The 21023-nt window shown below is 44.1% G+C and overlaps 1 protein-coding gene across 1 annotated transcript in view; it reads left to right on the top strand.

Moving 5' to 3' along the window:
• The window catches only part of ABCA13 (ATP binding cassette subfamily A member 13), a 324555-nt gene that overhangs the window by 22962 nt on the left and 280570 nt on the right, over positions 1 to 21023 (top strand). Inside the window, 5 exon segments of the mRNA XM_057732590.1 lie at positions 926 to 1049; positions 12394 to 12548; positions 15543 to 15571; positions 17094 to 17257; positions 19630 to 19760. Of these exon segments, the coding sequence (XP_057588573.1) occupies positions 926 to 1049; positions 12394 to 12548; positions 15543 to 15571; positions 17094 to 17257; positions 19630 to 19760 (603 nt within the window).

Below are 21023 nucleotides of genomic sequence, written 5' to 3'. Positions count from 1 at the left end.
TGTCTTTCTCTTTTTGTCTTAAACCTCACTTAGTATAATAATATCTAGTTGCATCCATATGGCTGCAAATAGTATTATTTTGTTCTTTTTTATGGCTGAATAGTATCCCATTGTATATATGTGCCACATCTTTATCCATTCATCTGTTGATGGACCTTTAGGTTGCTTCCGTGTCCTGGCTATTGTGAATAGTGCTGCAGTGAATATTGGGGTGCATGTGTCTTTTTGAATTATGATTTTGTCCAGTTATATGCCCAGGAGTAGGATTGGTGGATCACATGGTAGTTCTATTTTTCTTTTTTTGAGGAGCCTCCATACTGTTCTCCATAGTGGCTGCACCAATTTACTTTCCCACCAACAGTGTCAGAGGGTTTGCGTTTCTCCGGGAAGTGGCTTATTGTACCAACATTTGTCCTGAAAGACCTTGGATCCTATCCAGTTTTTCTAAACATCTTTGCATTAAATGATCTTTAGCAACTACACTTAACCATTAAGAATCCGAGGTGTACCGGACTTGAAAAATTTGCCAAACTAAGAACTCCTCTGTTTTTTATATGAGACGAGAGGAAGTGTCTGCTCTGATTCTTCCCACCCACAGCTTGTGCACAGTGTCTGGAGGTGAGGCTGCGTGACAGAGGTATTGACATGCCCTGAGCGTGAAGACGCAGCTCACGCAGTTGTGTACGCGGTCAGGCAGAGCTGCCCTGCCTCGAAGCCTGCGTGCAGATCCTGGGGGAAAGGAGTCATTGTAAAGGGTTTCTTTCCTTCTTTATTCTTTTCTGTCAGACTGCTCACATCTCCTTTAAATTAACAACAGGACTAATAATGTGATCACGTGGTATTTATTACATGTTACTGAACTCACTGGTGTTCCATTTCTGGGACCAGTTGTATGGACTCATTTCTGCCTTGTATCCACATCCAGGCTATTTGCAACCCCGGGACCTGCCCAGCCGGGGTGTTTTCCCCTTTGTCCAAGGTCTTCTTTGCAACACCGGGTCGAGGTGCAGGAACACAAGCTATGAAGGGGCCACGGAGCAGCATTTTCGGTAAGAGACACACAAACATCCTTCTCAGAGTTCATGGGAAGCTGGTGTATAGAACAGGCATGAGGCTTTTAGTGCAGCCTCCATAGTTTGGGATGGGCCAGAGATCATAAAAACACAGAATTTAGAGGTAGCAGAAAATCAGTTTCATTAAATTCAGACTCACATGAAAACAACCCCAAGTAAGTTGTTTGTTTCCAGCAACAGGTCTTTCCACTGCTGTTCTGAGTCAAAAGGTGGTTGCCAATTAGTAGATGTTATTTGCTTGTCATAGTTTGTTTTTCTGTAGGTTAAAACTCTGACCTCAAAATTATCTGCTTAGCCAACTATTCATTTTGGTGCCAAATGCCCAAAACCAAGTATTTGTTTGAGTCACTCACTGGGTTTTTCCTACTGTGCTGTTTTGGACCAGCATCCTGTTCGCAGGTGAGATGCAGTCTAGCCACTCACCTGGACCAGGTGATGGTTGCTGTTGTGACTCTGGACGCTGAGCCAGGCCTGCATTTGCCTGTGGCAGCAGTTTTGCACCAGAGATCAAGAAGAGAAAGAGCAGGAGGTATCTTATGTGAGAAGAGTCAAAAAAAGGGGGTTTTAACTTAGAGCTCCCTGAAGGCTCTGGAAACTTCTCTCGGTGGAGTTAGAACCAAGGGAAGTGACCGATTCATCAGATAGTTTGGATTTTTCACCTGTTAATAATCTGCGTTTGCTTCCTCTGTCCTTCCTGGTGCAGAACAATCTAACATGTCTAAGTGTAAAGCCTGTTAAAATATGTGATCTTTATCTTTCAACTGTAAGTTACAAGAAGAGAATGAAAAGTTTGTAGATAATTTTGGACACATCTGGTACAATATTTGTAAACAGTGCTTACATTTTTTGAGAGGTAATATAAAAGTGTGATATTAAGAAAATCATTTGGAAGTAGTATAAAATCATGTGTGGAAAAGAAAGTGTCTTTCTGGGAAAATTAGAAGTGTTTGAGGCTGATCAGAGTTTCCATTTCGGGTCTTTCTTATATCTCTTCGTTGCTCAGAGTGGGAAATTTGCATGTTGTTGAAGTGGACAAGCGGGACTTTGTACCCAAACTCTACCGGCTCCATCACTTCTTAGTTGTGTGCATCTGTGCAAATGCCTTACCGTCTCTGCATCTGCTTTTCTTTTCTTTCACGTAGCATAATATCTTGAGGGTTCATCCATGTTGTAGCAGGTGTCAGTACTTCACTTCTTTTTGTTGCTAATCAATTAATATCCTATTGTTTTCTGTATTATTTCGTTTGTTCCACAGTTGGTCACATGAACTGTTTCTACTTTTTGGCTATTATGAGTAATACTGCTGTGCATGTGTTGCACATGGACAGTTTTTGGTATGGGCATGTGTTTTTATTTCTCTTGAGTATATGTGAGGTCATGTGGTAATTCTATACTTAATATCTGAAGGAGCTGTCACACTGTTTTCCAAAGGCTCCACCGTGCTACCCTCCCAGCAGCAGTGTAGGAGGGCTCCTTGTCTCCATAGACTCACCAACATGTATGCTACTTTCCTTCAGATTACAGCCGTCCACATGTGTGGTGCAGTGTCAGGTGGTAACTCTTGTGATTTTGATTTACATTTTCCAGATAGTTAATGATGTTGACAATCTTTTCATGTGCTTATTGGCCATTTGTATATCTTCTCTGGAGAAATGTGTGTTCAAATCCTTTGCCCATTTTTAATTGGGTCATCTGTTATTTTATTACTGAATTGTATCAGTCCTATATGTATTCTGGATACAAGTTCCTTAATAGATATATGATTCACATGTATTTTTTTCCTATTTTGTTGGTTGTCTTTCCACTTTCTTACTGGTATCCTTTTTTTAAAAATTTATTTATTTATTTATTTTGGCACACGGGCTTAGTTGCTCCGCGGCATGTGGGATCTTCCTGGAGCTGGGATCGAACCCGTGACCTCTGCATTGGCAGGCGGATTCTTAACCACTGTGCCACCTAGGAAGCCCTTACTGGTATCCTTTGAAGCACAAAATTTTAAATTTTGATGAGGTCCCACTTATATATTTTTACTTTTGTTGTTTGTGTTTTGGTGTCATACCTAAAAGGCTTTCGCTAACACATGATCATGAAGATTTACTCCTATGTTTTCTTCTAAGAGCTTTGTACTTTTAGGTCCTGTATTTTAGTCTATGCTCCATTTTGAGTTGACTTTTGTATATGGCATGAGGAAGGGGTCCAACTTCATTCTTTTCCATGTGGATATCCAGTTGTTTCAGGGGATTAATCTATAGATTAGTTGGGAGAGAACTGGTATCTTAGCAACATTGAGTCTTCTAATCCATAAGCATGATATATCTATTTAGGTTTTCTTGAATGTTTCTGAGGAATGTTTTTATAGTTTTCAGTTTTATACACATTTTGTTAGATGTATTCCTAAATAGTTTATATTTTTTGTATTTAAAAAATTTTAAATATGGACAATCAGTTCTTTTTAATATATCTCTTAAGATTTTTTACATACATGATCAGATCACCTGGAAATACAGTTTTACTTTATCCTTTCTTACCTAGATGCTCTTTATTTAGAATTTAATGTGCTCTTCTTTATTTACATTCTTTATGTTCAAACTTAGATTATTGATTTTAGACCTTTCTAATATAAAGATTAAAAACCTTATCATTCTTTCTGAGCACTAACTTACTTCATCTCATCAATTTTGATTTGCTGTATTTTTGTTTTCATTAAGTTAAAAATATTAACTGATTTCTACTGTGGTTTCTTCTTTGAATCAAAGGTTATTCGTAGGTCAAATGTTTAGGTTTTAAATATTTGAAGATTTTCCTGAAATCTTTTTATTACTAATTTGTGCTTAACTCCACTGTGGTCAGAGAATTCTGTGTGATTTAGGTCTTTTTAAATTTGATGAGGCTTATGTTATGGCCCTAGCACCTGACCTCCTTTGATTACTATTTATTGTTACTGTAAATTTTTCTGTTTTTCTTTTCAGTTTTACTGGCTTTTGCTTCATTTACTTTGAAGCTCTGGTATAAGCGCATACACATTAGGATTGTTAAATCTTTTTTTTTTAATTAATTAATTTATTTATTGGCTGTGTTGGGTCTTGTTGCTGTGTGCAGGCTTTCTTTAGTTGTGGTGAGCGGGGGCTACTCTTCGTTGTGGTGCGCAGGTTCCTCATTGCCGTGGCTTCTCTTGTTGTGGAGCACGGGCTCTAGGCGCGTGGGCTTCAGTAGTTGCAACACATGGGCTCAATAGTTGTGGCTCATGGGCTCTAGAGCACAGGCTCAATAGTTGTGGCATGCGGGCTTAGTTGCTCCGTGGCATGTGGGATCTTCCTGGAGCAGGGATTGAACCCGTGTCCCCTGCATTGGCAGGCGGGTTCTCAACCAATGAGCCACCTAGGAAGCCCAATCTTTTTTTATTTTGACTCATTTATCATCATATGATTTTATCCAATTATTTCTATTATTCATTATGCATACAACACATTATATATGCAATATATTGTATAATATATGATATACATGACATTACAGCCATTATATAAAATATTACATTATAATACATAGTATATAATACATTATAAAGTGACATATAATTTCTTTATCCCTGGTTGTATTTCTTGTTTTGAAGTCTACTTTGTTGATATTTACATAAACACTGTAGCTTTCTTTTGATTTGTGTTACATGATATATCTTTTACCATCTCTTTTACTTTCTGGCTGTTTCTTTATATTTAAATTTTAAACTGTGTATAGTTGGTCCTTTATTATTCATTCTGACAGTCTTTGCCTTTTAGTGTTTAGACCATTTATTTTTAATATTTTGGATTTACATATTGCCACTTGTTCTCTAGTTTTGTCATCTCTTCTGTACTCCCGTTTTCTTCTTTGTTGCCTTTGTTTATGTAAATTGAATATTTCTTATTCTTTAATGTTTCTCTACTATTGACTGTACCTTTTTGTTGTATTTTTCTAATGGTTTATGCAATTTCATACCAGTGTACATGTATCTGTAGGGATTCCTAGAAGCAGAATTGCAAGTCAAGAGATAAATACATTTTTTTGTCTTAATTGCATTTTACAAATGCTCTTATATGGGGATGGTAATATATTGCACTCTGTCTCCCAAAATATGAGGCTATCTCTTCCTCTAGTAAGGCCAACTGAGGGTCTTGTTGAAGTTTTAGATTTCTGCAAATCTGATTTCTCATTAATTTCTTGATGAGAAATGATATCTCAGTGCAGTTTTTTTTAATTTTAATTTTTATTAAAAAAATTTTTTTTCAGTGCGGTTTTAATTGCATTTTTCTCATGGGAGATGTTGAACCTATTATTATATCTCCATGTACAATTTTTACTTATTTTCCTGTGAAATATTTTTCATGTCCTTTGTCAATTTTTCTCTTGTTTGTTGTTTTTCTTGATTTCTAGAGACTATTTACATATTAAGGAATTAAACCCTTTATCTGTGATTTGAGTTGTAAATATTCTTTCCTGAGTATGTCATTTATTATTTGACTTTGCTTATTTTTTTTTTAAGAACTTTTATTGAGATACAGTTAACAGACAATAAACAGTATATATTTAGAATGTACGATTTGGTGTCCCAATCTCCCAGTTCATTCCCCCCCAACCCTCCCACCTTTCCCTACTTGGTGTCCATGTGTTTGTTCTCTACGCTTGTGTCTCTATTTCTGCCTTGCATTTCCTCTTTCATAGTTGTTAGCATTTGCCTTATGTATTGAGGTGCTCCTATATTGGGTGCATAGATATTTATAATTGTTATCTCCTCTTCTTGAATGGATCCCTTGATCTTTATGTAATGTCCTTTCTTGTCTCTTGTAACATTTTTTATTTTAAAGTCTATTTTATCTGATATGAGTATTGCTACTCCAGCTTTCTTTTGATTTTCGTTTGCATGGGATATCTTTTTCCATCCCCTCACTTTCAGTCTGTTTGTGTCCCTAGGTCTGAAGTGGGTCTCTTGTAGACAGCATATATATGGGTCTTGTTTTTGTATCCATTCAGCCAGTCTGTGTCTTCTGGTTGGTGCTTTTAGTCCATTTACATTCAAGGTAATTGTCGATATGTATGTTCCTATTACCATTTTCTTAATTGTTTTGTTGTTGTTTCTGTAGGTCCTTTTCTTCTCTTATGTTTCCCGCTTAGAGAAGTTCCTTTAGCATTTGTTGTAGGGCTGGGTTGGTGGTGCTGAATTCTCTTAGCTGTTGCTTGTCTGTAAAGCTTTTGATGTCTCCATCGAATCTGAATGAGATCCTTGCTGGGTAGAGTATTCTTGGTTGTAGGTTCTTCCCTTTCATCACTTGAAATATATCATGCCACACCCTTCTGGCTTGCAGAGTTTCTGCTGAGAAATCAGCTGTTACCCTTATGGGAGTTCCCTTGTATGTTATTTGTTGTTTTTTCCTTGTTGCTTTTAATAACATTTCTCTCTCTTTAATTTTTGTCAATTTGACTACTATATGTCTTGGTGTGTTTCTCCTTGGATTTATCCTGGCTGGGACTCTCTGTGCTTCCTGGACTTGGGTAGCTATTTCCTTTCCCATGTTAGGGAAGTTTTCAACTATAATCTCTTCCAATATTTTCTCAGGTCCTTTCTCTCTCTCGTCTCCTTCTGGGACCCCTATAATGCGAATGTTGGTGTGTTTAACATTGTCCCAGAGGTCCCTTAGGCTGTCTTCAGTTCTTTTCATTCTTTTTTCTTTATTCTTTTCTGCATCAGTGATGATCACCATTCTGTCTTCCAGGTCACTTATTCGCCCTTCTGCCTCAGTTAATCTGCTATTGGTTCCTTCTAGTGTATTTTTCATTTCCATTATTGTGTTGCATATCTCTGTTTGTTTGCTCTTTAATTCTTCTATGTCTTTGGTAAACTTTTCGATCTTTGCATCCAGTCTTTTTTCAAAGTCCTGGATCATCTTCACTATCATTATTCTGAATTCTTTTTCTGGAAGGGTGCCTATCTCCTCTTCGTTTAGTTGTTTTTCTGGGGCTTTATCCTGTCCCTTCATCTGGTACAAAGTCCTCTGCTTTTTCATTTGCTCTATCTTTCTGTGGCTGTGGTTTTCAGTTCCACAAGATGAAATACTGCTGATACTGCTTGATACTGCTGTCTGCCCTCTTGTGGAGGAAGCTATCTAGGAGCCTCCTGTGTGCTTCCTGATGGGAGGGACTGATGGTGGGTAGGGTTGGGTGGGTGGAGCTCAGTAAAGCTTTAATCTGATTTGGTGGGCAGATTTGGTGGGCGGAGCTCAGTAAGACTTTAATCTGCTTGTCTGCTAATGGGTGGGGCTGTGTTCACACCTTGTTGGTTGTTTGGCCTGAGGCCACCTAGTGCTGGAGCCCACAGGCTATTTGGTGGGGCTAATGGTGGACTCTGGGAGGGCTCACACCAATAAGCACTTCCCAGAACCCCTGCTGCCAGTGCCCCTGCCTCCTCGGTGAGCCACAGCTTCCCCCCCCACCTCTGCAGGCAACCCTCCAACACCAGCAGGTAGGTCTGGTTCAGTCTCCTATGGGGTCACTGCTCCTTCCCCCTGGGTCCTGGTGAGCACATTTTTTTGTGTGCCCTCCAAGAGCGGAGTCTCTGTTTCCACAAGTCCTGTGGAGGTCCTGCAATCAAATCCCGCTGGCTTTCAGAGTCTGATTCTCTGGGGATTCCTCCTCCCGTTGCTGGACTCCCAGGTTGGGAAGCCTGACGTGGGGCTCAGAACCCTCACTTTAGTGGGTGGACTTCTGCAGTATAACTGTTCTCCAGTTGTGAGTCACCCCCCTGCATTTATGGGATTTGATTTTAACGTGATTGCGCCCCTCCTGCCGTCTCATTGCAGATTCTCCTTTGTCTCTGGATGTGGGGTGTCTTTTTTGGTGAGTTCCAGTGTCTTTCTGTCAATGATTGTTCAGTAGTTAGTTGTAATTCTGGTGCTTTTGCAAGAGGGAGTGAGCACACGTCCTCCTACTCCGCCATCTTAATCCTATCTCCTGACTTTGCTTATTTTTTAACTTTGATTTTGAAATAATTGTAGATGCAAAGGAAATTGTTAAATAGCACATCAGGTTCAGCTTCCTCAAATAGTGCAATCTTGTAGAACTATAAGACAATATCAACACAGGAAATGGACATTGGTACAATACTGGTAAGTAGACTATAGGTCTTATTTCCCCAGCCTACTCTGAAAACAAGCACAAGAGCTCTTCATTTTGAGGACTGGCTTTGAAATCCCTGGTGAGAAGCAATCAGGGGAAACCAAGAGGGTCCTGGAGACAGAGATTCTGAAATCCTGTTAAGCACTTGTAGCTGATGTGTCTGGTCTGCAGTTTGAAATTTTTTTTTCTCAATAGACCAAAGACTTATTTTTGCCTCTCTTTTAGACCCCAGACCTATTATAGGTTTCAAAAGCCTTTACGTCTTTGCCAGCATCTGCCCTGAGTCACAGGTGGGCAGTGAAGACAGGGGTCTGGCTGGCCTTACTGGCCACAAGGCAGCTGTGGGGCATCCAAGACAGCGTTCCTAGGAGAATTCTTCTTGCATTTGGATCTGAGTGTCTTAAGAAATAATTCTAATTCTGTAAGAACCTGTCTTGTTTGTAAACCAATAGGAAAATCAGCACAGCTTATCACAGAAACGATAATCACATTGCTTTGCCTTGCTTGCTTATCCCTGCAGCGCTTACACTGAAAATGCGTCCGTCCCAGTGCCAGTGGTATTGTCACTGCCTTTACTCTTCTTCAGAGAGAGCAGGGAGCTGCACTCGGTGCTAAGATATTACAGATTCCCTCTGCTGACCCTCCAACAGCCCTATTAGGTGGCTCATGTTATGATCCTGTTTTAAAGATGACTTTCCAAGGGAGATATTCCTTGAGAAACATTTTGGCTCCCGGATGGGGGTGGGGGGGACCCTCACTGGGCCTCGGTTTACTCATCTGCAAATTGAGGGAGGGGCCTGAGTGGCTCCTCCCACCTCTGACCTCCTTGGGTCCTTCGCTGAAATCGCAAGGGCATTGCTGGATGCAGCGTTTGTTTCCTGGACCTTTGAGAGGGTGGTTTCCTTACTGGCCTGAGGAGCACCTGCCAGGTGGCCTTTTCTTGTCTTCCTGCATCAGATCTCCTTTGTTCTCCTCTTGCATTCACAGCTCCTCCTGTACCTGGCAGGGAGCAATATCACCTGGTCAAAAGACCAAAGAAAGAGTTGGACTCAGGAAGGAGGAAACTGGCCTCCACCCAGATCCTATTACAGCACCGGGATTTCCCTGGGGCTGCAGAATTCTCTCTCTCTCTCTCTGTCTCCCCACCTTCCCCTCCCAACAAATATTTAAGACAGGATTTTCTATGTATTGTTTTCTGCTGTAAACATTTCTCATGTTACTAATAGTTCATAACTGATCTTAAGGACAAATTGAGGTAATCTGAGAGTAATAATTAAAGAACACAAAACCAGGTCGTTACCACAGGGAAACTCCCCTTGAATTACACCAGTCTCTGTGATCTGGTGATTCTGTGGTTCCTAGAGGGGACCAGGTGTGGGTGAGGCAGGGAGTGTGGTCCACAGCTTCTGGGGGTCATTTTTATCCTTTAATCCGGGGCCACAACAGAAGTAACTACTGATTCCTTGTGCCTTGGGAATTCTGACCCGCTCACGGTGAAGCCCACACTTCAAACGGTGAGATTTCCGTCAGGTGTAAACAGTGCTGGACCGTCAGATGGGGCCCGGCCCTGGCTCTGCCCTATCCAGCCCCTTGCTTTTGGCAAATTCATTTTGATTCCCTGGGCCTCATTTCTTCATCCCTCAGTGGACTGACCTGAGAGGCACTGAATTTATTTTATCCATTACTAACCCTTCTTGACCCTCCTCTACTTCCTTACGGGTGGTGACCATTAAAGGGCCATGTCTGTGGGGGTGTGTGGGGCATGCAGATGATACAGCTTCATTTTTCTTCTGTGGTGGATTTACCTGTTGACAACTGTTCCTTCAGTCACAGTGTTTGTGAATTTGTAAAATAAAGGGTTTGGGAGTTAAAAAAAAATCTAATGGGTTCTATAATCTTTTTTTTTTTCCAGCATCAAATACTTCATTTATTATCTATGAAAAAAGGCCAAGTAGAGTCATTTCTTCCTCCAAAGTCCATAAGCATATTTATACATGTTTTAATAGATCATTCCAATTGTTGTCAAGATTTTTTTTGTATATAATTTGAACAGCCACAAGAAGTTGCTGTTATATACAGGCATACCTCAGAGATACTGAGGATTTGGTTCCAGACCACCACAATAAAATACATGACTTTTTTTTTTTTTTTTAGTTAACCCATTTATTGGCCAATTACAAGTGAAAGAGTGGTTATAGCTGTTAAGTATGTTTACTACAGAGCTCTTAATAGGACTTTTAATAATCTTTTAATCAAGAAAAATTTCCCCCAATTTTACTTTTTTTCCTCCCGGATGTGCTAAGTGTAATTGGACATCTACTTTCTTTAACAGGCTTCCAGCAACTTGTGAAATTGATTCCCTATTTTATTTTAAATCGGTGGTTTCTGACTGATTAAGACAGGTTCCCACTGAATTTGAGATGGGATGTAGACATGGGAGATGGTGCGGATTGTAAAGGTCGTGAGAACATTTTCTCTCGTTTACTAGAAACAAATCTTCCCCCTTTACATGATATGGATAAAGTTAAGAAAAAACCTAGCAATCTTGTTATTTTCAATCAGAATTACACAGTGCTTTTAAAATAAAAATTCACCCTAGTATGTCTTAAAGGTTGAATTGGCTTTATTGAATGATTCCTGATTGGGCAGCCTCCCGTCTGGTAAGGAGAGGGGCTCCAAAGGGCTACAGAAAGGGAGAGGCTTTTAAAGGCAAGATGAGGAAGCCACAAACAAACTGGATTATTTCAGGCTTAGGTCACCTACCTGTGGGGAACAGAAGGGGCCTCTGTGGCAAATTATCCTTCTTTAGGGATGGAAAGGATCACCTCCTTGGTGCTGGTCAGAACATTTCACACTGACCAGGCTTCTGTTCTGGGGGAAACTGTCACTGCAGCCAGGTTAGGTATTGAGTCTTGGTTTTAGCACTGTGGACTCCGTCTGGGGCCTGTCATTTCTTTTTAAACAATGTGCATTTTCCCACACCGTGAGGTTGGGCCAGGATGGGCCGTATTAGAACCACTAGGAGGTGTGGGTTAAAGTGCAGGGTCCTGGGCAGGCTCCAGGCAGTGGGTGGCAGGTCGGGCGCAGAGTCTCTATCTTCCCAGGCTCCCTTGGTGTTCTGTCAGCCCCCTGGAGTCTGACCCTCTCGGCAGGAGTCCGTTTCCAGGAGCCCCAGTGTTAAAGAGGAAAGGAAATCCTTGCATAAGCATGTGCTACTGTGCATTTAACTCTTCTCTAAGAACTGGACGTTTACGTTGTGTATGGATCTTACTCTTTCAGGTCATTGCTCTGGTGGACATTATTGTTCACACATTTTACATTCGTTAGTGTCTTCTGGTAGTAAAATTACTCAAAGCAAAAATACAATTTAAGGCAAAAAACCCCAAACAAACCTGCAGAGGATATTTCTTATAAATGCGACACAGGGAAGGTGTGTTTCAAACACGAGAAGACAGGGAACATCCCAGCAGAAAATGGGGCCACGGCCTTGACCACCCAGTGTGGGCGGCCCCTCTCCTGATCGCCAGCCCACGTGACCGGGCCTGACTCCTGTCCTTGGTGTCCAGGGGATCTCAGACTTGGGTCTCCGCTTTCACCCCGCAGCTGACCCCCCACCCTCCCTGGACGTCCCCCAAGAGTCCCTCTGCCTGATGCCCCATTTTCCTGGTGCAGCCTTGTCTGTGGGCTGCCCTGCCTGGGGGGCCCCCCACCCGCCACAGCAGACCTTCCCTCTCACTCCCTATCTCACCGCAGGTGACAGCATTTATAAAGACGAGGTGTTCCTGGGGCCTCATCCTGTCCCCTCCATGTGTGGGGCCCCCTGTTCACTGCCATGTTGACTCCCAGCACCTTGCACTGTGCATGTGGTATAATATGTGTTGAATAAATAAAAAAAATGAAATGAGCAATAAACATAAAATGGTTGAGCCTCAGATAATAAAGAGATTGAAGACAACTTTCTAATTTTAAATTGGCCAAGTTTTTTTAAAATGGCAAATTCCATTCTGGGCAAAGGTCCAGTAAGTGGGCTGTTAGGGCATTGGTGTAGAAGGGTCCACGGGCACAGGGTTAGTTGAAAACATTGGCCTTGGGTATGAAGAACCTTAAAGCGCTGAGGAAACGTATGCCTGTAGAAGAGTTCTCCTCGGGGATTTACTCCATTTATTTAAAGTTCTTCTAGGCTCCTGACTGCTGCTGCTGCTGACAAGAAGGTCGATGACCTGGCCTTCTTAAGAGAGATACAGGACCTCACCTGGGAGGTTTATGAAATGATGGACAAGGCGAGAAACTTACAGAAACTTTGGATAGAGAGATCCAAGACTCCAGGCAAGTAAATCTCTCAAACTCTCCACCCCATACCTGGTCACAGGCTTAGGTGGGGCCCTGTGAGGCCGTGAGAACCCAGAGCGTCTTCAAAATCCTGTTCATGTTTTATACCTGCTCCAGCAGCTGTCGCTGTGGGTCTTGGGAAAAGCCGCCCCTCCAGGGATGAGGTCCAGCACCTGGGGCGGGTTGGGAGGCTGGACTGTGTTTCCACCTCCCCCATGGCCCCTTGGGCATGGACACTTAGAGGGACTGAAGCCACCCACCCCACCCCACCCCCCCCCCGCCTTGTCTCCGAGGGTCCCAGGGTCCCTCTTCCACGGGTCCTTCTCCTCCTCTTCTGTTGCTAATGTCCTGTCTCAATCCCTCTTCCTCTGTGTTTAAAATCTGTCCCCACGTATCTCTCTCTCTTTCTCTCTCTCTCTCACACACACACACACACACACTCTCCCTAATCCTTCCCTCCTCTCTGTGAACTTGGGTTGGTCTTTCTGTGTTGGTAGCACTTTGATTCTGGCCTCACGATTCTCTTGACGGCAGACCTTTTGTATTATTGGGCTGCATTGCTTCTGTTCATGATGAAGTGTGTCCACATTCCAGGCTCAGCTCTAGGTTCAAATCCCCAGTGAAGAGAGTCCGATGGATGCAGGTCTTGGCGAGCCTGGTTGACAAGTGGAGAAGCTTGGTCCTCAGAGGGCAGCTCACTGCCTGTCCTCACACAGCCAGTTATTACCTGCAAACTTCATTACTAAAGTGGGGCACAGTGATCCTGCCCTTACTTTTTTTTTTTAACACTACCCTATCTATGGTCGCCAGATAAAATATAGGACATTTAGTTAAATATGAATATCAGGTAAACAACAAATAACTTTTTATTGTATGTTCCAAATATTGTATACTTATAGTAAAAATTTAAATGGACATCTTATGTTTTCATTTGCTAAATCAGCAGCCCTTAGTACCCACCTCAAATTTATATGTATAGGTTATTTTCATGAAATATATACAAGAAAATGGAATGCTGAGTTTGGCAGAAAAATACAGAAAGAGCTCTTCAGTGGAGACAGTATTATGTGTTGTTTCTAAGAGAGGAAGCAGCGCCTTTGTCCAGGGGGAGCCTTTGTCCACAGTGAACCTGAGCACGGCAACAAAAACCAGAGTAGCTTAAACACCAGATGATGAGGTTCTCACATTAGGTGCTGTCATGGGGTCATTCTACTTTACAAAGTTTTTTTCAAGTGACGTTTCCAACTTTTTATGAGAAGGGGGGCTAAGTTTTTTGTTGCGGCGAAGTCTCCACTTGATTTTCAGTTTGCTGCTATCTGAGGCGTTTCCCTTGGTTTATGTGTAAAAGAAAACCTCTTCCTCTACTCACACCACTTCCAACACCAAATGTGTGGGCTTTCCAAACGAAGTGATTTTCCGATGCTCTGTGGACCGCAACTGGGAGTCCTGTGGTTTAACCCAGTTCTGATGAACAGACAGGTGAGGGCTCAGCTCCACAAGGCTGCTCTCACTTCACGGTCCAGCAGCAGGGAGTGGGTGCCCAGGGTGCCCACAGTTCAGTCCAACTTGGCTATAAATCAGGGGTTCTCACAACCCTTCCTTTGGTCCCGTGCTTTGCTAGAATGGCTCACAGATCTCAGGAAAACACTTTACTTGCTATTAGAGGTTTATTATAAAGGCTGGAAATGAACAATGAGGTGAGGAATTTCCAGGGCAGGGGCTGGAGGATCCTGGGTGTCGGGGCATCTGTCCGCCTGGACCTGGTGTGTGGTTGTGGCCACCAGCTGGAGGCTCACTGAAGGCATCCTTTAGGGTTTTGTGGCGGTTCCATTAGGCAGGCGTGATTGATTAGATCATTGATGATTCACTGCGTCTCCAGCCCCTCCCCCTCCCGCAGGTCAGGGGCTGGTGGCGGGATGAAGGGTCCAGCTCTAACTGTTACGACTTGGGTTCTTGGACTCTTCAGTCAGTAGGAATTGAGAAGAGGCCAGGTGAGAAGTCCAGGCAAGGCTTTGCTGGGGCTCATGCTGCATGGGTGGAGAGAACAAATAACAGGTGCCCTTGCTCCATCCCTGAAGGGGGCGGCGAGCTGGTCCCTTAAATGCGGTGGGGGCAGCTGCAGGGGTCGGGCGGTGGGGGGGTTGTGTGGTGTGGGCGGTCTGCCCACCCCCAGGGGTAGTGCCCTGCTTTGCTCCAGGCTCTTCAGAAGTGGCAGTTGGGTTTTGGCCTTTTTGTATCTTGTCCATAATTTGTTCCAACTACATAAGGGTGCAGTTATTTTTAGTCCCTTATAGTTTCTTTGTATCTGTTGCTCCAGGAGACGTTTGTCCAGGTGCTGGCACTGCAGCAAAGGGTCCCAGGTCCCAGCCTGTCTCAGAACCGGGCCTCGGCCTTTTGGTGAAGCCAGAAGGCATGTCATTAGCATTCAGAGGCACTCTTGTCACCTGGGAGATGACAGGAGTTGCGGAAGCTCTCCTGTCGGTCACAAGGACTAATATTAAAAGAGATGCTCCTGTCACACCCTCCCTCAGGAAATGATGAGGGTTTTAGGAGCCTGTGTTAGGAACTGAGAGCAGAGACCAACATATATTTCTTATTTTATCATAACCAGATTCCAAATATAATCTGAAAAATCATATTTTCACTTTTCTCTCCCTCTTCAATTTTCTTATTTCTTTGTTTTTCTTTCTTTTCCCTTCACTCTGTCCTGTTCCAAATGTTCGTGATGCCTATGGAATTAGAGATTGATAAAATAGTAAACGATTTTTGGCAAATTCTTGAAATTTGGTTCACCAGTCAAATCATTTTCTGGGAATTTACTTAACATCAGTGTGTCTTGGAGTCGAAAGTGACTGCTTCCTTCAAATTCACTCTTCAGTTTGGGGCCAGGATCCTGTGATCATCCGTTTGATTTTGGAGCTAGAGTAGGTGCTCGGCACAGGCTTTCCGGTAGCCGACTGAACTAATACCTCTGACATCTTCTTTTTGTAGATTCTTCTTATGGTTCCAGTTTTTTAACAGTAAGTATTTTAACACAAATTTGAAACTTAGTTTTCAGAGACATGGTGGTATCAACTGAAAAAAAAAGTTGAGAATTATTTTTTATTTTTGGCCATGCCACACAGGATCTTAGTTCCCTGGCCAGGGATCGAACCTGTGCCCCCTGCAGTGGAAGCTCGGAGTCCTAACCACTGGACAGCCAGGGAATTCTGAGAATTATGTTTTATTCAGCAGGCATGTTGAGGACTTAAGCCGGGGACACAGCCTCTCAGGTAGCTCTGAGGCTCTGCTCTGAAGAGGTGAGGGAGGAGCCAGGGTATATAGAGTTTTTGCAACAAAGACCAGGTAGTTGGAACATCAAAAGATTACCATACATCTCAAGGGAATGAACTTAGTGCTTTTGTGTGTTTGGGAAGATGCAAGCATCTGGGCTCATTGGAACCATTCCATCGATACGCACCTCAGCTCCCTGGGGCCAGCATCCTGCTTTCTCATCCTGAGTCCCCCCAGGGTGCAGAGTAAGGGCAGCTGCAAGCTGGGGGCTTGAGGGCTGCAACATCCCTTGTTTACCGATATGACAGGTGACGTTTTTCATCCACAGTGGTTTTTCCACACATTGATTTTAAGTTTAATTTTTAAACACATCTTTCTAATGATTTGGTTGTCAGTAACACTGTGTGGAAGCTGTTTGAGACAGCCAGAATCACTCAAGAGATGGACTGAAAGACAAGTTTTACTTTTCTTAAGTAAGGCTGTGGGTTTAGAAAAGTGGAGAGTGGCCACTGAGGCCGAATGTTGGTGGGTGGCCCAAAGCAAGTGGCTTTAGAAGACAGGCTTGTGGGAATTTCCTGGAGGTCCAGCTGTTAGACTCCACGCTTTCACTGCTGGGGCCTGGGTGCAGTCCCTGGTTGGGGAACTGAGATTCTGCAAGTCACATGGTGCAGCCCAAAAAAAAAAAAAAAGAAGAAGACGGGCCTGAAGTGCACCTGATCTCAGGGTTGGAGATTCATGTGTTTGGCATGAACCTTTGACTTGCGTCAACACTAGGCACACAGCCTTCAGTGAAGGCACTAGTTATTGCTGGGGGACGGTTTGCTTTCCAGGGGACATTTGACAAGGTCTGGATGTAGTTTTGGTGTCACGGTGGTGATGGGGGGGTGAGGAGGGATTTTTGTGTAGAAGGAAGTATTCAGTTATTGACACCATATACCAGACATGATAGTGTTCAGCTGCAAGAACAGAAAACCCCAAATAACAATAGGTATTCTGGTTTTGTTCAGATTTGAACAATTCATCACTTATTTTCAAAATCTTAGAAATTGGTTCAGCTTGTTACAAAAACAGACCTCTACCTCTCTTCCCCTGTTCAAGCTTCCGTAGCATTTAAAAAACCAACCTAACAGAGTAATTTTAAAATCAGGATTGTTCAAAATGGTGACTTACCAGTCAAGACTCTGGTCCCCCGGGGGCTCTGCCTTCTTATAGCTTTTTCAGCCCTGCCCGCCCCACCCCCGTGATCTGCTTGGTGTTTTGCTCCATCAGATGGATCTCAATAAGACTGAGGAGGTGATCGCAAAGCTGGAGAGTCTTCACCGGCAGCCCCACATCTGGGATTTTCTACTTTTACTCCCAAGACTCTATGCAAACAATGTCCGTATTGTAGACGGCCTCCTCAGAGGAGGACACCTACTCCACGCAGTTCTGAGGTCAGTGAAGATGAGAAATATAACTAATTACAGGTGATTTGGTTTTTCCTTCTCACTTTTTTTAAAAATAAACTTTATTTATTTATTGGCTGCGTTGGGTCTTCGTTGCTGCACGTGGGCTTTCTCTAGTTGTGGCGATCACGGGCTACTCTTCATTGTGGTGCGCGGGCTTCTCACTGCAGTGGCTTCTCTTGTTGTGGAGCATGGGCTCTGGGTGAGTGGGCTTCAGTAGTTGTAGCACACGGGCTTAGTAGTTATGGCCCACGGGCTTAATTGCACCACAGATCTTTCCGGACCAGGAATCAAACCTGTGTCCCCTGCATTGGCAGGCAGATTCGTAACCACTGTGCCACCAGGGAAGTCCCCCTCCTCACTTTTTAATGGGAAAATATTTCTCCGAGTGACTGACACAAGAAGAATGTGTAGAATGATGTCACCTGGAAAGGGCTGAACTCGTACATCTCCACGCCTGTCCCTCATGTCCCTGTGTAAATATTTTGCATAAGTGTGGTGATGTTCACAGCATGTGCTCCCTGATTTAAAAAATTTAACACTACATCATTAACGTTTCCTGCGTCCTGACAGCCTTCAGATGATGGTTACCAGTGGCCAGGTAACTTCCCATTTTGAGAAGGTATCATAGACTGTAATTTTCTTGATAATTTATAACTGGTCTTTGGTTGTTTCTAAGTTTTTCGTTATTGGAGATGTGATATGAACATAATACTTTAAACTAGTTTCTTAGTAAATGATGCTGCAGTGGCCCTAAATATCACCCAGACTGCTGGCTCAGTTCTTTCCGTTGTGGTTCAGTGAGCAGCATGTTGGTCTTCTACAATGGACCGGACCCCTCATTACCCGGGGTGACCTTTGAGAGGACCCCTTCCCGTGGTGGACTTCCCACATTTTTTAATAACATGGTCTTTTTCCCCAGTTGAACTCTTTAGGGTAAACCTGTTGTAGGAATATGGCATTTTATTAGTAGAAGTTGATATTCTTTCCAGATTTTAAACTGTTACTTGTTTTATCTGTCATCAGTGAGAGCAGTTGGCCTTGTCCCGGCCAGCATGAAAGCAGTCCCTGCTCCAAAGGGGGTCCCACTCTGGCCTCTGCAGCAGCCACAGCTCAGGAAGCCCATGGGGCCAAGGGCGTGTGTCCACAGAGCCCGCCACCCTGGATCTCCTGGCCCCAGGGGCCAGAGCCCACCTAGGGCAGCTCTCACCACTGAAGTGTGCACCCAAGGCCTGGGGTGGTCCAGTGGCAGCTGCTGGCAGGAGTGCAAGGCGGAGGGGTGGATGGTGCTCAGATGTGCAGGCCAGACTGTCCACACGTGTGCACATGAGGCCTTTGAGGTACAGACAGAGCTGGGGGGCAGGTTGAGGAGGGGGGCTGGGGGACCAGGGACTCCCAACCCCCACATTCTGGCACGTGACTCTGAGGATGAGAACATTCTGAAGTTGAACAGGGCTTCCCAAGTTGTCAGGAAGGCATGTTTGCCAACATGGGACAACAGAGCATGTTTGACATTCGTTGGTTTGATTTGTAATGTGAATATTTGGGCGTGGTTGGTGTGCTTGCCTCGGTCTCTAGCCCTGAGCCCGGGGCGTGGTAGCAGTGGACACGAGCTCAGAGGGCACTGAAGCAAGACAGCATGTGAAGGTAGAAGGTGTTGGGGGTATGTGTTGACCATGTAAGCTCCAGTGTTAATTTCATTGCTGCATTTTACTTTTGGCTTGGAGACTCTTGACTACACAGGGACGCACCTCCCCAGCGGGAAGTGCCAGAAAGTAGCCTGTTTGAAGCACAGCTTATGTACTGTTGGTGCGGCAGAGAACTAGATGTGTTCCCACGTGGGTTGAATGGATTTTCTAATTTACAAGTTTTAAATGTAATTAATTATAAAGTATTGATTCTTAAGAAACAAAATTAAAGCTATAAACATGTGGGCTCTCCCACACTTTCCCTTGTTGGGTGAAATAGTTTGAAAACCAGTGACTGAAGCCGTGACTCAGTCAGACGGGGAGTGGGGGTGGGGAGGGGGGCAGGGGAGTGGAGGAGGGGCCCGGGACACTCCAGTAGGCGCCCCACCCCGAGTGTCAGACAGTGTCTGAACTTGGAGGGGGCAGGCTGGTGCACACTTGCTTTTCTGAGGTGACAGCGCTTTGCACCCCGTCGGCCGCCGGAGTGAAGGTGAGAAAGCACTGAGCTCTCGTGTTTAGCTCTGGTCCAGGGCGTTGGGGTCTCACTGACGGCTCCTGCGTGCAGGCGTGTGAGTCCCAGCCACGTCCAGTACAGGGCAGGGCGGGGCGGGGCAGGGCGGGGCGGGGCTGCCCCTGTTCTGCTGATGGTGCTCTGGTTCCCTGTGTTTCCAGTTCCCTGTCGGCTCTAGAAGATTCAGGCTGGCTGCCACTCAACCACAGCTTTTCCAGGGTCTCTGCAGCAGTGCTGAAGGTTGTCGTCCCGACGCTGGCACTTCTGCAGGAGAGCGGGGCCGCGGCCACGGGTATGGGCTTTTCCCAAACTGTCTGTCTGTCTGTCTATCTATTTATTTATTTATTGGTGGTGTTGGGTCTTTGTTGCTGCACACGGGCGTTCTCTAGTTGCAGCAAGTGGGGGCTACTCTTCACTGTGGTGCGCAGGCTTCTCAGTGCGGTGGCTTCTCTTGTTGTGGAGCATGGGCTCTAGGTGCACAGGCTTCAGTAGTTGTGGCACGTGGGCTCAGTAGTTGTGGCTCCAGGCGTAGTTGCTCTGTGGCTTGTGGGATCCTCCCGGCACAGGGCTGGAACCCGTGCCCCTGCGTTGGCAGGCGTGACCACTGCTCCCTGTTCTGGGTAAATTTCTTGGCAGCCACCACAGAGCTAAAATGCTGTTCAAAGAAATGACTTAATTAAAATATCAAATGCAAGAAAGAATCAGTTGCTTCTGTCCATAAAAGACAGAAGCAGACCGAAAATTTGGAACTCAAAACAATTTGACTTTCTGCCATTAAAAATGTTATTTTTAATTTAAAAAAGAACTGATTTTAAACTCTTGGACTTGATGTCCTCTAAGGATACACCTATCACTGGTTCTTTTTTTTTTTGTTTTTTGTTTTTTTTGCTGCACCAGTCGGCTTGTGGGATCTTAGCTCCCTGACCAGGGATCTTACCCTCACCCCAACAGTGGAAGCGTGGAGTCCTAACCACTGGACTGCCAGGGAAGTCCCATTAATTGTTTGATTTTGGTCTTTCTTCCCTCCTGAACTCCTATTAGGAAGACATATTTGAAAAACAAGGCCAGTGAGAGGAGGAAGGTGATGTGGACTTAGAAAGCCCCCCAGCTGAATAGACAGCCTTTCCGTAGTGGAGGGTGGACTTGTTTAGCTCTGCTATTGACCCAGGCTTCCTGTCTTTCTTTTTTCATTACATATTCATTTTATTTTATTTTTTGCTTTATTTTATTTTCCTGACAAATAAAATCATGTGTATTTAAAGTGTACAACGTGATGATTTGATATACGTATACACTGTGAAATGACTACCAAAACCAAGTTAATTAGGACATCCAGCACTTCACACAGTTCCGTGTTTCGGGTGCTGATGAGCTCTGAGCATGTTTCAGTCGTGCAGTGTTATTGGCTGTGATCACAGTGTGTGCTGGGCTGGGACTCGCTCATCTTACAGCCTTAGTCTGCCCTGTGAGCACCAGCTCCCTCCTGAGCCCGTCACACACAGGAAGTGCTGGTCTTCAGCTGAGAACCAGTCTTTGTCCCCTGCCGGCTGGGGGT

Source organism: Hippopotamus amphibius, chromosome 4 (genome assembly GCF_030028045.1).
Source record: "Hippopotamus amphibius kiboko isolate mHipAmp2 chromosome 4, mHipAmp2.hap2, whole genome shotgun sequence".
Classification (NCBI taxonomy): Eukaryota; Metazoa; Chordata; class Mammalia; order Artiodactyla; family Hippopotamidae; genus Hippopotamus; species Hippopotamus amphibius.
Note: the sequence above shows the minus strand (reverse complement) of the source record. Positions and strands in the feature narration are given on the sequence as shown.